Source organism: Podarcis raffonei, chromosome Z (assembly GCF_027172205.1).
Source record: "Podarcis raffonei isolate rPodRaf1 chromosome Z, rPodRaf1.pri, whole genome shotgun sequence".
In the NCBI taxonomy this organism is placed as follows: Eukaryota; Metazoa; Chordata; class Lepidosauria; order Squamata; family Lacertidae; genus Podarcis; species Podarcis raffonei.
The window spans coordinates 28426685-28444304 of record NC_070621.1 but is presented as its reverse complement, the minus strand read 5'-3'; the positions used below and the strand labels follow the sequence as shown (position 1 = coordinate 28444304).

Genomic DNA, 17620 nt, shown 5'->3' with positions numbered 1-17620 from the left:
GCTATTAAAGGCTTAGCGGCTTAGCGGCTAAAAGGCTATTAGCGGCTTAGAAAAAGGGGGGGAAAGCAAAAAAAATCACAAGACTCGCAAGATGTTTTCGTCTTGCGAAGCAAGCCCATAGGGAAATTCGTCTTGCGAAGCGCATCGAAAAACGGAAAACCCTTTCGTCTAGCGGGTTTTTCGTCTTGCGAGGCATTCGTCTTGTGGGGCACCACTGTATCCAGATTTAATGGTTTTAAAATACTGATGCAGATGTTCAAATATGGCTTTTGTATTTCTTATCCTTTGTTTTATATACGTCATCTTGGGCAACTTGTTGAAAAGACAGCATATAAATAATGCAATAATAATAATAAAATGAACAATTATAATGCAAATTAATTGGACAAGGCTACTCACTAATATTAAGTAAATATTATTATTATTTTTTGCTATGATCTTCAGCCTACTCAGATTTTTTTGCAAGGTTTAGTGCAAAATGTAACATGATGCAGATGTACCACAAGAGGTCACTCTGCATCCAGGAAAAATAAAATAAAACAAAGTTGAACTACCAAATAACATCCATGCAAATGTTCAAAAGGCAACTGGGAATTCCCTTTTGGTCCAGTCCTCACCACCTCCAGGGATGAAAATTTCCAGGCGTGCATCAAGAGCTGTGTACACAATTGCATCTGGCCCCAGGGGCTGCCATCTGCATGGATTATTTCTCCCAGCCAAGGTTGTGCAGAGGGAATGAAGCACAGCAGGTCAGTGGGAAATGATGGCAGCTCCTCTCTGCCTCCTAGCAGAAAATCCAGCTGCTGAGCACAAGCTGTGCAGGTTTTTCCCCTGTTCAGTTAGGGTGTGTGATGGCTCTGATTAGGGCCAAGTTGCCAAAGGTGAAGGCTTGCAGTCTTTTCTAGGGATCAGTCTTAGGTGCCAGTAGCTGATATTCAGCTGGGATAGTCTGGCTAGGCTGGAGAGCTGGAAACCATGCAATTCTGCGTGATTTCTTTCCAGACTCTTAGATGCTGCCTGGCATATGAGGTTATACCCAGGAAATGCTGTAACCTTTTGTCCTTTTGTATCCTGACTGGAATAAAGACACACCTCTAATCCTACATTTCATCATGGGGAAGGGCTGGAAGATACAGGGGTACCTCGAGTTAAGTACTTAATTTGTTCTGGAGGTCCGTACTTAACCTGAAACTGTTATTAACCTGAAGTACCACTTTAGCTAATGGGGCCTCCTGCTGCTGCCGCGCCGCCGGAGCACAATTTCTGTTCTCATCCTGAAGCAAAGTTCTTAACCTGAAGCACTATTTCTGGGTTAGCGGAGTCTGTAACCTGAAGCGTATGTAACCCAAGGTACCACTGTACCACATTACCATTTATGTTGGCTCCTGTTGTCTTTTCCCCTTTGATTTGACCTTATTCATCCCCTGCTTCACCAACTCTTTTGGGCATATTATAGTGGTACCTTGGGTTACATACGCTTCAGGTTACATACGCTTCAGGTTACAGAACGGACCTCCGGAACAAATTAAGTACTTAACCCGAGGTACCACTGTATTTGCAAACCAGAAAAACTGTAACAGGCAACACACACACACACACACACACAGAGAGAGAGAGAGAGAGAGAGAGAGAGAGAGAGAGCAATCAAGCATGCACCACAGTCTAAATCTACTGTCTACAATAGAATGCTGCTTCCAAGCCTAGTTTCAGTGGACCAGTCTCTCTAAGTAAGCCCAGAGCTGGTTTTTGGTTTTGCAGGGCTCCTGAGCAAAATGTTATAGGCAGGCTCCCATCTTGGTCACCACGTCCCTCTGCAACAAGCATAAGAACATAAGAAAGAACCTATTGGATCAGGCCAACGGCCCATCTAGTCCAGCATCCTGTTCTTATGGTCAACCAGATGCCTGTAGGAAGCCTGCAAGCATTACCCAAGCACAAGAACACTCCTGCCACTCCCCAAGGATTCCTGCAACCAGTATTCAGAAGCACTACTGCCTCCAGAGACAATTCCTTCTAGGCTAGTCTGTGCTGCTGCACAGAGGGAGAGGGCATTGCAACTGGCAGTTTCATGGCCAGAGGTAGGGTCCTTGCTAGGTCATAGACTTACAGCAGGTGCCCAGTCCTGGTCCTGAATGGGCCCACCTCCTTGCACCATTGCCCTCTTGCACTCCCTCTGAGCTGAAGGAAAGGCAAGTGGAGGCTGCTGACTCTTCTCCTTGCTTTTCTTGAAGAGGGCAGCTGAGCACATCTCAACAGAGAGGAAGAGCAGGAGGAGGAAGAGCTGTACTGGGAGCAGGGAGAGAGGTGTTGGCAGCTAACAGCCACTGCTGGGGTGTAGACCTTAGCAAGTCTCTAATGCTGCCAACCTCTGCTAACCTTGAATACGGCAGATTTACAAACTGTTAAGGTACTCTGCTCTCTTCTACTCAGTACATCTTATAAGTTTGCAATAGGGCCCCATTTTATTTATTTACATTCATATCCAGCCCTTATTTCAAGGAGATCAAGGTGGTGTATGGACTTCATCCCCATCTCATTTTATGTTTACAACATCCCTGTGAGGTAGGCTAGGCTGAGGGTGACTAGCCTGAAGTCACCCAGTGAGCTCTGTGGCTGAGTGGGGATTTGAACCCTGGTCTCCCAGATTTGGGTCCTATGTACCACACATTGTCAGGAGATAACAGAGGGCAGGTTAAAATGATGTGTGAATTGAGGGGGGCGGGGAAAAACCAGGTACAGAGGCATCCTGGTGCTCCTTGAAGGGAGGGCAGTATACAAATGTAATAAATCCAAAATAAATGAGCAGTATTTCAGGAGTTACCACAGCTGCGTCTGCTCAAATATTGGCTCCTCTAAAGAAAGAAAGAAAGAAAGAAAAAAGCATAAGGAAGAATGTTTGTCCTCTAATGCATCTGGTCACCTTATACATTGGGAATAACAGTAAAAAGCTGTGGACCACAGACCATAAATTGACCAGATGAAACCAACCTGACATCTCCCATTGATTTTGCTGCTTCAGCTCAATCCTACTTCTCATTGGAAGCTTAGAACAGGACAGGCTGTGAGCAATTGCAGAAATGGACAGGGCAGAAAAGGGAGATTTGCAAGCATGTGGAAGAGCAAGCCAGGGAGTCAAAAGGTTGCTTGCCTCTTCCCCAGCCCCCCCCCCCCCGAGGACTTCTGCACCTTTAAGGAACATAAACAATAATCTCATCCTCTATATACCTAGTGGATCACTGTACTCTTCAGGACAAGGCATCCTGCACATACCATCTCACCAGGAGGTCTGTTCCTTATGATGTAGGAACCAGGTCTTTAATGTGGCAGCACCTACTCTTCGGAACATCCCCTCCCCCATTACATATCAGGCAAACACTGTCTCAGTAAGCCTTTTTAATGCATATTGAAGAATTTCCTTTTTCAACAAGTCTTTTCAATGAATATTTCTATACCAGTCTGCAGCTGTATTGGATTTCAAATCTGTCTTTTTTAAAAAAATAATGAAATTGTTGTATATATGTTTTTCTTTTATTATTATTTAATCACTTGGAGATGTTTGCTAGGGAGCAATTCAAAAACCAAAGGAAATAGGCAAATAACACTGGTCAACAACAAATTTGTTGTCTGCGTTTTTTCACTTGATTTAGGATGAATCTGATGCGCTGAATCCAAAAATCACATTGGTTTTGCTCAATCAGGTCAAATTTTTGAGCTATGGCCACGTCTTTTTTTTTTTACATTTTTGTTCACATGTACGCTTGTGTGGAGCATTTTAGAAGAAGTTGGTGGGGGTAAAATGCCATGTCGAATAATTGTTTTGATTGTAAATTATTATTTTAATGACAATAAGTATTCAGGTCCAATAGTTCTGGGTGATTATGTCGAAATCTTCCATAAATTGGTGCGGCAAAGCATAAAGTAGGGGGATCAAAACTAAGTTAATCCTGATTTTCAGTCAGCACGTCGTCCTGTAGCTCATTGTGATGAAATTCCAGTGCCTATCTTTGGAGAACTTCCTGACATTAGTGACAAAGATGCCTCCAGTGTTGAAGGACATGAAGAAGAAGTGGTTGTTGAAGATGATGCTCCACATCCATTTTCCCAAAAGGAGTTGAATGATCTAGTTCGCGACCTCAGCTTGTCAAAGGACTCTGCCAAACTGTTGGCATCCAGATTGAAGGAAAAAAACCTCCTCTCTGACAGTGCTCGCATCAGCTTCTTCCGCAACAGGCATCAAGAGTACCTCCGTTTTTTCTCGGAAGAGAAGGACTTGGTGTATTGTGCAGATATTGCGCAGCTTCTGCTCAAGCTTGGAGTGCCACAGTACGAACCCAAAGATTGGAGACTGTTCATTGACAGCAGCAAGCGATCACTGAAATGTGTTCTGCTACACAACGGCAACCAGTTTGCCTCTATACCCCTGGCTCACTCGAGTACACTGTAGGAGAACTATGAAGCGGTGAAGTATGTGCTGGAGAAAATTGGTTATGATCAGCATAAGTGGTTTATTTGTGTTGACCTGAAGATGGTGAACTTTTTGTTGGGACAACAGTCTGGCTTCACCAAGTACCCATGTTTTCTGTGCATGTAGGATAGTAGGGACCGTGCTCAGCATTACACGAAGAAGGACTGGCCTGTGCGGGAGGAATTGGTGCCTTGCAAAGAAAGGAACGTCATCAACGACCCTCTGGTAGACAGAGACAGAATACTCTTCCCACCACTGCACATCAAGCTCGGCTTAATCAAGCAGTTCACCAAGGCTCTGGAAAAGGATGGTGACTGCTTCACTTACTTGTGCCAGGCTTTTCCAAGATTGACCATGGAGAAGTTGAAAGCTGGCATCTTTGACGGTCCTCAGATCCATCAGCTCATCAGAGATCCAGAGTTTGGAAACTCAGTGAACGAAGTGGAACTGGAAGCGTGGAAGGCATTTGTTCTGGTAGTGAAGAACTTTATTGGCAACAATAAGGCCAGAAACTACGCAGAACTTGTCAACAACATGCTGACTGCTTTCAGAAACCTGGGCTGCAACATGAGCGTCAAGCTGCACTACCTATTTTCACATATGGACCGGTTTCCTGAGAACCTGGGTTCAATGAGTGATGAGCAGGGGGAGAGATTCCATCAGGACATGAAAGAGATGGAGACCAGATATCAGGGTCGCTGGGACGCAGTCATGATGGCTGACTACTGTTGGACTCTGAAGAGAGACCTCCCTGCCGCTGAGCATTCCAGGAGTTCCAAGAAATGGAAGTTCAAGCCCTGAAGTTTGAAAAATGGTGAAGCAACATGCAATTTACGTGTACTTACCTTTATCAATGCCCACCATTCAGTTTACAGTAAACCTGACCTGATGGAGAGAAACGGATGCCATTTCCTGATTCAGCAGTGCAAAAATACCCTAAATCAGTTGTAGAAATCTAGACAACATTCAAAAAGTAAAAAATTGTTGCCCAGTGTAATTAATGCCACAGCAGACTATTCATCCAGTACTCTCAAGTGCAGTGGCAGTCCAAAGTTTTCCCCATCACCCTGCTACTCAAAAGGTAGCATCTGTCTCCCCCATTATTGACTTTCAGGAGAAATGTAAATACATTTCTCTTTTACCCTGCCTTGAAATTAGTAACTGGTTGGCTTTAAATGTTTTTAGATGGTTTAAAATTGTTTTTAAATCTTTTAAATATCTTTTTAGTTAATTTTAAATTGCATTAAAATGTTAAGAAGCATACCACCACACTTGCAGGCGGGATGCTTCTAAACACCAATTGTTGGAGATCACAAGTGGGGAGAGCGCTCTGGTGCTCATGTCCTGCTTAAGGGTTTTCCTGGGGCACCTAGTTGGTGACCATGAAAACAGGAAGCTGGAAAAGCTGAGCCACTGGACTAACCCAGCAGGGCTTTTCTTATGTTATTCACAAAGGGAATCCACATGATCTGATAACAGAATCCACGACACGTCTAGTCAGAAATAAGATCTGCTGAGCTCTGTGGGACTTTGTTTTTTGTCAGGTGAAAAAGGACAGGATCGCAGCCTCAGCTAATGGTTCTTAGATGCACAGTTCTATGCTAGCATACCCAGGCAAACAAAATTAGGTAACTTCCCCCAATCCCAACCCTGCAAATTCTCAACACTGTGAAACATTTAGGACTGCACCCAATGTTTCTCTATTTGCTACCTAGCGTGAAAGTTCTGCAGTGGAAGAGTTTAAAGGCAGCGAAACAAATTAGTCCAAAGCAACAGCTGCATTAGGGGAGGCTTGTAGTGCAATAGCTCATTTAGTTTGCGCAATTAGTTGTGCAATCATCTTTGGTAATGTATTTGTGATTTCCCCTGTGCAATAATGTTCCACCAGTACATTTATACACCACTAAATGTCTTTAACTAAGCACTACATTGGATATAACCCTTATCATGCAAATTTTACTATTTTGCGTAACATGTTTTTGTTTAGTTAGTCATGGGGGATGGGCATAAGCTACACTCGGCACAAAAGCTATGCCTTCGAACACTGGAAGTTTGGAAGTTATCTGTGGAAATTTGATTCTGCCTCCAGGCACAATTCAAGTGTTGGTGCTGACCTGTAAAGCCCTAAACGGCTTAGGCCCTGCATACCTGAAGGAGCATCTCCACCCCCATCATTCAGCCTGGACACTGAGATCCAGCTGTGAAGGCCTTCTGGCAGTTCCCTCATTGCAAGAAGTGAAGTTACAGGGAACCAGGCAGAGGGCGCCTGCCCTGTGGAATGCCCTCCTGTCAGATGGAGATAAACAACTATCTGACTTTTAGAAGGCAGCCCTGCATAGGGAAATTTTTACTGTGTTTTAAATTGTTGGAAACTGCCCAGAATGGCTGGGGTAACCCAGTCAGATGGGCAGCATATAAATAAAATAATAATAATAATAATAATAATAATAATAATAATAATAATAATAAGGCTCTTCTGGTAGTTCAGCCACCATTTCCCATCTATATCCAAGAATAGCTTCCAAGAGATAAGGGCCCCAAACTCTGGCTTGGATCCAACACACTGTGATTGGAAAGAAAAAAATGTGAATTCTTACTAAATGCTAAACGACTTATCATGGTGCAGTGCCACAACTAAGATGCTTGGGGAAAATGATCTCTGAAAATTCTAGTATAACCTATCCTGCACTACTCAATGTGTGAATCAGAACTTATTAATTCACTAGCTTCAGTCATTCCTGAATTTAATGCATGACTGAAAAAAATTACATCGAAGTACATTTAGGAATGTATCTTTGAGAGAAAATATCATTCTAAATGTGTATGTTGAGAGAAAATGTGTTTAAGAATTTATATTTAAATGCAAATGTTCATGTGGATTTAGTTATAAACACAGATTAGTACAGAAATGTGATGTTTATCATGGGTAAACACATGCAAAAGTGACATGGGATTATATTTCTTATGTATATTCTATGATAAAGCACCTATGTGAAAAGTACTGGACTTCAATTCCCATCAGCCTCAGTCAGCATGGCCAATCCCCAGGGATGATGGGAAATGTAGTTCAATAGCATATAGAGGGTAACAGCTTCCCCATTGCTAAGTTACATAGTTCTTATGTGTAGACTGATCTAATGCATGCAAGCAAGCCACACCCAATCTTTCCTCCAAGCAGTTCAAGGTGTTGTACATGGCTCTTCTCTCCCATTCTATCTTTGTGAGATTGGATAAGCTGAGATATAGTGACTGGCCCAAAGTCACCCAGTGGCTGGGTGGGAATTTGAACCAGGGACACTCTAATCAATAAACTATAATGCCTCTCCATATGCCAATCCCTGTGGACAATTTCCAGCCTTTATTAACTATAGACTGATTTGCCCAACCCTGGTCACAACAGGGATTGCATTATAGTATGAAAAAGGTGGTGAGGATGATACAGGCACATAGGCTCCAGAGGGCCACTGAAGTATCTTAAGTACCTTAAACAGCTCAAGATCACAATACATCAAGGACTGCCTCTCCTCATACAAACAGACTCAGATCCTGTGATTATCGTCTGAGGCCCTTCTTTGAGTGTCTCCCCCACAAGAGCTCTGGAGAGTGACAATATGAGAATGGCCTTTTTTGTGGTGGCTCCCCATTTGTTGAATGCTCTCCCCAGGTAGGCACTCCTCGCACCCTCATTACAGATGTGGTGTTTTTGGGGGGCAGGTTTATTGGCAGGTTGTTTTTGTTTTGATTATGTATTTTGTGGCTTTATATTTTGATTTTATTCTGTGAACCACCCTGAGACCTCTGGGTAAAGGTGTCAAGCAAAAAAGTTTATCTTCAACCTATAGTTTGGCTGAATCTATGGCCTGTGGGAGGAGGGTTATTGGCTTGCTTTGCTTTTGTTTTATTATGTATTTTGTGCTTTCATTTTGAATTTTTATGTTATGTACCAGCCTGTGATCTTTGGAAGAAGGGTGTTATACAAATGTAATTTAAAAAATAAGTCTCTCAAAAAGAGCTTTTGCAAAGTTTCATAAAGTCGTGAGAGTTGTTAGGAGACCTATTCCCCACATAGAGCTATACTTCCCAATGTAGCTAAACAGTCAATCCTTCTTCCCAGGGAATTGTAGCTCTGTGATAGTACCCTAACAACTTTCAGCACCCTTCATGAATTAAAGCTCCTAGGATTCTGTTTTTAGGGGGAGACATCATCACAGGGGGTTAGATTCAGGGTCCCCTCCAACTTTACAATTCTACGATTCCATGACTGTTTAAAGTGGCATGATATGGCTTTAAATGTATTGTGCAGATGATGCATTAAAAATATTTGAAGGTCACTTACTCATAAACTGTTGTCCATCCATACTCATTGCTTTTGGTGGCTAGAAGTCCTGTGGTGCCAGGATAAGTCATGAGAGCTAGATTGTAGCCCTGGGCATAAACTCTTTTGAGAATCCCATTGCTACTTATGGTCAGCCAGTATACTTGACCTCCAGGCATCACCAGCCAGAGAGGCAAACCACTGGCATCTCTGCGAATATGAACTGAATTCCCATTGCTGTTGGTAATGGTGCCAAGATCGCCTTCCCCGTTGTATGTGAAATTGTACATGAAGTCCCTTGTAATCAGATTGAGTGTGTGCAAGTGAGTCCCGTTGCTGGTGAACTGATACAGTTCCTGGTCTGCTGGGGATGCAACCTCATAAATATTCATGTCATTGAGATGAGCCTTATTCCGACTGACTGCACGGATACGGATGTTGCCAAGGTCAGCTACATACAAGGTGCCGTCAGGAGATACAGCCAGGGAAGAGGGAGCTTTCAGTTTTGCGTCTTTGGCGAACCCACCATCACCTGCAAAACAACAGGGAGCAACTTTATTAAATCTGCACCTGATATGATTAACCAAACAAAAATAAGAACTCTCCAGACTTAATATTTTTAAAACTGTAAACCAATATTTTGCTCCAACAGATTTGTTTCTCATTATCTAAAGCAAGTACAATTCTTAATCGGCACAGTTGAGATATAGATGCTTCAGTTACCCTAATAGTTGTAAATCTATAGTGCTGTTGGCTGGGCAGAGCTACTACATTTCAAGTTCCCAGGGCACAAAGAAGGTCACAGACAAATATGCTCTCCTCTGCAAAATTCATGCCTTCTTGAATCAAAATCCATTCGTGAAGTAAGCAATGGGAATACAGTCAAAAGCTAAAAAACTGAGTTTGTTGCATTTCATAAAGTCCAGTAGAGTATATGTAAAATGGTTTTAAATACGAGCTCATGGAGATAGATACAGACTTATCAGAGCTTATAGCAGGCTCACTGAAATCAAAGGTACTTAAATTAGTCATCACTAACTGAAGTCCCATTGATTTCAATTGGTCTATTAAGTTTAGATCCGACCCATTGTGTTTAGGTTTGCTCTACCAGAACTGAATTATTTTGTCACTGATGAACATTTAAGACTTGCTTGGCCATTTAGCAGCTGCCTCCCAGGCAGTTTCTTCCATCAATGCAGGAATGTAATGAAAGAAAAGACCCAGAAATTTCCAATGCCATCAAGATTATAAAGGTGCAGTAACTTCTGTGTCAAGAATGGCTTGCCCTAGGTTCTGAACCACTGAGGAAGCTCATGGAAGATGGAAGTCTATGTCTTCAGGCAGACCTATCTTCCCATGAGTTCATAGGCTATTTTATCTGTTTATGATAGCCTGTCTTCTAGGGGTATGAACTGGGTTCAGCCACATCCTGAATCCTGAGCTGGAGGAATATGCCTTTGAGGTTGTTAGAGGTGAAGTGGGATTGATGTTTCTTCAACTTGCAGACAAATTGCCCACAAACTATAATGGGAGACTAGAATATTCCTTTTTTACATACTCCAAAACTGTTCAAGATACTTGTGGGAAAATACTTCATTTATTCTTCTGAAATTTGGCTGTATTCATTTTACACCCCCACTCATGCAAGAAGGGGAAAGCTAGCCTGAAAATGGCATCTGCCCCAAAATAAATAAGCCAGAGATATGTCATTAAAACCAAAACAGGAGAAAATATTTAAAGGTGCCCAGCACACACAAAAATACTGTACCTATCTGACTGAAACTTTGTGGACTTTATCCAACATGAAGGGGCCACCAAGTCTGCAGATTAACAAAGCGGACTCAGAAGGAAGTAAAGTCAAATTAGCCAGCCTATAAAGCATTTCAAATTGAGAGTTCTTTCCAAAGCACCAAATCAAGGTTTGAACCTAATAATGTGGTTGTTGCCCACACCTGCTACCTTCTGCTAGCATAAGAGAAGAACGTTTTATTTCAAGTAGGAAGTAGAAGTTTTATTTCAGTGTTTGCAGTACTCTCAAGTCTAACCATCCACTACTACTGATTAGCAAGGGCAAAGATCCCATACACATGCATGCTGAAATCTTCAGATGAGGCCCTCCTGGTTAGCTACAACCAGTTGAAATCCATTCTGTGACAACCTTTCTGTTGTGGCACCCAGTTTTATGGAATCACCCCCCTCCACTGTAATAAGAAAAGCACTGAGTCTGAGAAGCTTTTAATGCTTGCTAAAGATTTGTTTGTTCACCCAGGCATTTGCTGACTGTTAATGCTAAGCATTTAGAGGAAATGAGCTAGTACACTGTTGTTGCTGTTGTTGTTGTTTTGGGTCCCCCCTTCATTTTAATCAGTTACATTTCTTAGAAACTTGTTTGCAATGTTATGAACTGTCCTGTAATCAGTCATGAAGGGCAGTGCAGAAATGTTTTAAATAACATAAATAAAATAAAAGGTCCAGAAGAGGATAATCAGAAAAGAAAAGGGGAGCCCTGTGTCATCATGCTTCCTCAGGGTACGGGTGTATTATATATGCCTCCAAACATGCATGTTTGTCAACTATTTTTTCTTTGTCCCACCCATCAGCCTCCTGTGGCATCATTTAGCAATTTGATTCTCTTACAACAGCATCAGCATGCTTAACAAAAAGCATGTGAAAGTTGTTCTGAATCACTATGCATCCCACCCCATCTCCAGGCAGACCTTGTAAAACATGCACACTACAAATTATGGTGATGCTAGGCAAGATTAGTCACCCAATATCTTATGCTGGTTAATCTTCCTCATTTTGATATAAAGCCTAAAATGACATGAGATACATCATTTGCCATTCACCAGGTGATGCTCAAGGATGAACAGCTTCTGTTACATGAATGCTTATGTACTTCATCATTTGGAATAAGGAACTGGAAGAGGAAAAACCAGTTGGGGACCCAGGAAAAATGAAGACTGGACACTTGTGCAGAAACACTAAAAAGGTAGAAATTTGCACGTGGAACAAGGATGGAGGAGAATTTTGTTTGACCTGAATTTTTAAGCAGATCAACTGGATTTACACTTCCTGCATTAATATGTAAACATTTGCACTGTGCACTTCTCTGAATTTTGCAATGCACTTTTGGTTCAAAAATATGTGTACAAATAATGTGTATTTTATGGGGCGAGAAGGGTACAAAGATTACTATTTTATGGGGGAATGTATATAAAAATATTCAGGAATCCATATTTTAGTGGAGGGGTTTGGTAAGTGAATTTTTCAAGTTTTTTTAAACAACCCAGGGAATAAGGGGTGGAATAGACTTGTGTTTACATGCATGTAAAACTGGCACAGTATGGGAGTAGATGGATCCATACATCCGTTGTGTGTGTATGTGGGGATAGAAATCATACTTGCACTGATTTTGAATGGGTGCCCTTCCATTTTTGCAGGACAGATTGTGCATTCAGATCCTTACCAGTGTTGGAGTCTATGCATGTTAAGTGCAGAAGTAATGATCAATGCAGGGAGATCAAACAGGGATATGAATATCTGTCAATTTAATTTTCTCACAGTTCCTTATCTTTCCAATCTTGAAAGTGAGCACATTTCCATATCAGCTTGCAATTTATTTAATTAATTCCTCAGGTAATCTGTCAGCATTTTAGTGTTAATATGCACGTTTAATATGTGGCTTTGACTAAAATACACATTTTTGCAAAGCAGTTTTTCTTCATGCATTTTATATGTTATTCTCATCAATATATGTATTAGTTATGCATACCTTGCCCTAGTATAAGCATTTTATTCAAACATTACTTGGCTGAAGATCTGCAAAATTCAGAGAAGTGTAAATTTCAAAGGGTGGCTGTGTTTCAGTTCACACACTGTTTTAGAAAATGTGAATTAGGTATAATTCACATATAAATGTGAATTGAATCAATTTCCCCCTCATCCTTTGATGTAATGCCAAAAAACATGATCCTAATCCCTCTCTGTACGTTTCTATCCAGCATGACCATCAACATAGGACTCAGGATTTCTTGTGACGTTAATCTCACAGTCCTAATTTCATTACCACTTCCATTAGCAGACACATCATTTTGCAGATGACAAGGGATTTGTCATGGTCCTTTTTGCAGGTGATTTTGCAGTCCTGAAAAATGAGTAAAATCACAGAAACAAAGAACTGGAAGGGACTTTGTAGGTCACGTAATCTACACCACCTTACATGCATGATCTGAAAAGCAGGATGAAACTACAGCATCCTTAACAGACATTTATCCAGCTTCTGGTTAAATATCTCTGGCAAAGGAGAACCTATTACCTTCCAAGGTAAACAGTTTCACTGTCAAACAGTTTGCACTGATAGGGCCCCTCTCCTCACATTTACCCAAAATCTGCTTCCCCAAACTCTCTACCCATTGGTTCTAATTACAGAGAACAAGTTTAATTTATGTTATAAATAATGTTACAATAATGGAACTCCCTGTTTATTAATTCAACATGTAGGAAAGAAGCAGCACAACTAATTATTGAATCTTCATATCTCTGAATTTCTCTTAAGAATGACCAGTAGGATCTGAAATGTGTTGGATTAATACACATCTCTTTTGTCTACCCTGTTGCCTATTGCTCCTGCTTCCAGTTCTTTTATCTTCTATATGACAGGTTTTTAGATAGCACTAGCTGTCAAAAACGGGATGCGGGTGGCGCTGTGGGTAAAAGCCTCAGCGCCTAGGGCTTGCCGATCGAAAGGTCGGCGGTTCGAATCCCCGCGGCGGGGTGCGCTCCCGTTGCTCGATCCCAGCGCCTGCCAACCTAGCAGTTTGAAAGCACCCCCGGGTGCAAGTAGATAAATAGGGACCGCTTACTAGCGGGAAGGTAAACGGCGTTTCCGTGTGCGGCTCTGGCTCGCCAGAGCAGCGATGTCACGCTGGCCACGTGACCCGGAAGTGTCTCCAGACAGCGCTGGCCCCCGGCCTCTTGAGTGAGATGGGCGCACAACCCTAGAGTCTGTCAAGACTGGCCCGTACGGGCAGGGGTACCTTTACCTTTTAGCTGTCAATTGGGGACGCAGGTGGTGCTGTGGGTTAAACCACAGAGCCTAGGACTTGCTGATCAGAAGGTCGGCGGTCTGAATCCCCGTGACGGGGTGAGCTCCCGTTGTTCTGTCCCTGCTCCTGCCAAACTAGCAGTTACAGAACACCTCAAAGTGCAAGTAGATGCATTTTGGTACATAGGTACCGCTCTGGCGGGAAGGTAAACAGCGTTTCCGTGCGCTGCTCTGGTTTGCCAGAAGCGGCTTAGTCATGCTGGCCACATGATCCGGAAGCTGTACGCCGGCTCTCTTGGCCAATAAAGCGAGATGAGTGCTGCAACCCCAGAGTCGGTCATGACTGGACCGAATGGTCAGGGGTCCTTTTACCTTTAGCTGTCAATTAGCTACTGGGCTAAGCTCAAGGCTCTGGTTTTGGTGGGACTAGACTGCCTATAAAATCATCTCACTAGCTACATAGACAAGTAATCACTGTGTTCTGCAGGAGAGAGCATTCTGCAAATGCTGTACTATCTTTTTTTAAAAAAAGATATTTATTGAGATTTTCCACCTTAATACATTAAAAAATCAAAAAAGAAAAAACAAAAAAGTTAAAAACACATAAAGTTTACAATCCGTATTTTCAATAACATATTTCCCTGACTTCCCCACACCTCCCCTTCTTATATTCCAATTCAAATTGTTAGTTCAACAAGTTCTTATCCCCGTGGACTTCCGGAGGCGGCGCAAAACCGTGATGGCGGACCTCTTCGAGCTCTGAAGAGGGGCACCGCAGAAAAGGGTTGCTCGCGACGGCGCAGCGGCAACCCATCAAGATAAACCACGGGCAGAGTGAGTCCGTGGCCGTGGGACCCGGCGGGCACCTGGAGCGACCCCGAAATCACAAAAGGAACCCCGTAAGGGGCTCCGGAGTGAAGGAGGGGGAGCGGTGCTGTGGGTTCATCGCTCTTTCTGCGGAGGCGAAGCCGCGCGGCTGTCACGGATGAGCGCTGACCTTTCTTCCAAGAAACATCGGGCTGAAACATCAAACCCGTGAGTAAGGACCTAAGATTCTACAAATCAAATCGGAAAATTTGGCTAAAAACGGGAGACGAGAAAGAGGAAGTCCGTCTTCCGACACTGCTTTCAAGATCAAAGCAGACGGTCTAAAGAGCGGAAAGCGCTGTGAACAGGGAAGCTTTGAAGCTTTAAATCGGGACTTTCGTGCACATTTGAATTTTACTTTTAAAGAATAAATACAGCATAAAATTGACCTGGAGCGGACACCCCAAGGGCAAGGGAAGACTCTAACCCCAAATTCCCGGGTGGCCGGGTAAAGTTGTTTAAACTGCGGAACTGTTGCAAGCTTCCAGATACTTTTGTAACTGGATAGTGTAATTTTGAGCTCACCTAGCTGAAGTGGATACAATTGCAGGCACCTTGCTGGAACTTTGTTATATGTTTAAAAGGGCTCTGCAGGACCTTTCTTTTAGCGTGCTGGAACTAATTTGCTTTTAAAATTGTTTTTAAAGTTGGAACAAAGAGACTTTAATTGCGGAAAGTTACCTTCTTCTTACTAAAACTTTGGTGGCACTCCCCCTAGAGGACATTGGGAATATAGAGGCCTGGGAAAGTTTCTCTGTTTACCTTCTCTCAATAGACTGTTTTTAATTCTGGACTTGCCTTTCCCATGGGATTACAACACTTGACCTTGAACGTTGACTGATGAGTGGCACAGGAAAGACAAGAGCAGCCAAAGCTAAGGAAGCTAAGGAGAAAGAGAAAGCAAAAAAGCAAGCACAGCTTTTGCAAACAACTTTAACTCAGGGACGTAGATTATCAGTTCCAGCTGTGCTTGCGACACAAAAAGTAGAAACCGAAAAGCCTGAAAAATCTGAAGAGGAAGATATGGCAGCAGGAGGAGCTGAGGCAGTACTGAAACAAGTTTTGGAACAATTGTCAGCAATAAATCAAAAAATTGATAACCAATCAACAAAAATTGACCAAGCAACATCCTCGATCCAGAAATTGACAGATCAGGTTTCCCAACATACCCAAGCAATTGAAAAATTGCAAGGAGCAACAGAAGAGAATCGTAAACTGGCAGGGGAAGCCGTTCAAATTGCAACATCAGCTAAAAAAGAAGTCGAGGAAGTTAAAGCGGAAGTCAAGCCTCTTCATAAACAGATAGGGGACCAACAAACCTATCTCTCGTTGGTGGAATTGAAAAATCGCGAGACCAACCTCAGACTAAGGGCAGTCCCAGAAATTGAACAAGAAGATTTGAAAGGACTTTTGACAACAGAGTTTACAAAGTTCTGGGACTTAAAAGAAGAAATTGATTTCAAAATTGTATCGGCTTTTCGGTTGGGAAGATTAGTAAGAAAAGATAGATCCAGAGACTGCTTAATAGCTTTGAGATCAAGGGAGGAGAGAGACAAAATACTAGGCCTACACTTCAAAAACTCAATTGTGATACAAGAGAAAAGGGTGGAAATTTACCGAGATATTCCTAAACAGTTATTGGACTTGAGAGCCACCTACTCAGATTTGGCTAAGTTGCTGAGACTCAACACAATTCCTTACAGGTGGGAGTTCCCACAAGGGCTATCATTCACTTACAAACAGAAGAAGGTTAAAATAAGATCACCAGAGGACTTACAAAAGTTCCAGCACGATCACGGAGAAGACCTCCAAAAAGAAGCAGCAGCTAATTGGCCTATACCCAACCCAGGTGGAGCAATACCTGCACCTTCGGAACCAGAGGAGAAAGAAGATACACCGCTCTAGGTGTAGCAGAATAGTTCAGGATGTCTCTGCGGCTACTCAGTTGGAATATAAATGGCGGAAATTCCCCGGAGAAAAGAAGGAGGTTATTTCACATATTGAAGAAAGAACAATTGGACATTATTTGCCTACAAGAAACCCATGTGACCAGGCTCCACAGGAAGGTTTTGGTAAATAAAAGATTAGGCCAAGAATTTATTTCGTCTGACAAAGTAAAGAAAAGAGGAGTGGTGATCTACGCTAAGGAGAGCCTGATACCCAAATTTCTATTTAAGGATGAACAAGGAAGAATTTTGGCAATTGAAATTCAAACCCAAGGAGAAAAAATATTGATATTAGGAATTTATGCCCCAAATGACGGGAAATCAGAATTTTTCAAGAAGCTGCATGAGACGTTGCTGGACTATCTGGATTATGCTAACATCATAATGATGGGAGATATGAATGGAGTGGTGTCTACACATATGGATAAGTCTTACAACCAAAACTTAACATCAGACGGCAGACTGCCCAAAACTTTTTTCGAACTGACTGACAATCTGGATTTGATCGACATATGGAGGACAAAGAACCCCCTAGGTAAAGAAGGAACTTTTTTCTCTGAGGCCCACCTGTCTTGGTCAAGGATCGACCAAATCTGCACCTCCAGGGGGCTGGCACCCAAGACTAAAAAGGTGGAAATCTGCCCAAAAACATGCTCCGACCACAACGCCTTGAAAATAGAACTTAGATTAACTCAACCCGGTTCCTTCAGATGGAGAATGAATGACACACTACTAAGAGATCAAGAGATTGTGAAAAAGGCCCAAAAAACATTAAAGGACTATTTTGAGATAAATCTGAATACTACAGTTGAAAAAAGAACGATCTGGGACGCAAGCAAAGCTCTTATGAGAGGGTTTCTGATACAACAGAATTCAATCAAGAAAAAACTCTGGAACGGAAAGAAGGACAAAATATTGGAGAAAATACACCAAGGAGAAAAAAAACTGAGAACCAAACCAAAGTCCAAGGAGGTGCTGAG

At 42.4% G+C, this 17620-nt stretch overlaps 1 protein-coding gene across 8 annotated transcripts in view; it reads right to left on the bottom strand.

Annotated features, from left to right (window-relative positions):
- TENM1 (teneurin transmembrane protein 1) overlaps nucleotides 1-17620 on the bottom strand; it is a 408277-nt gene that overhangs the window by 36957 nt on the left and 353700 nt on the right. For all 8 annotated transcript variants that reach the window (XM_053373197.1, XM_053373202.1, XM_053373199.1 and 5 more), the window contains one exon: nucleotides 8802-9312. In XM_053373197.1, coding sequence (XP_053229172.1) covers nucleotides 8802-9312 — 511 coding nt within the window. The remainder of the gene's footprint in view (nucleotides 1-8801; nucleotides 9313-17620) is intronic.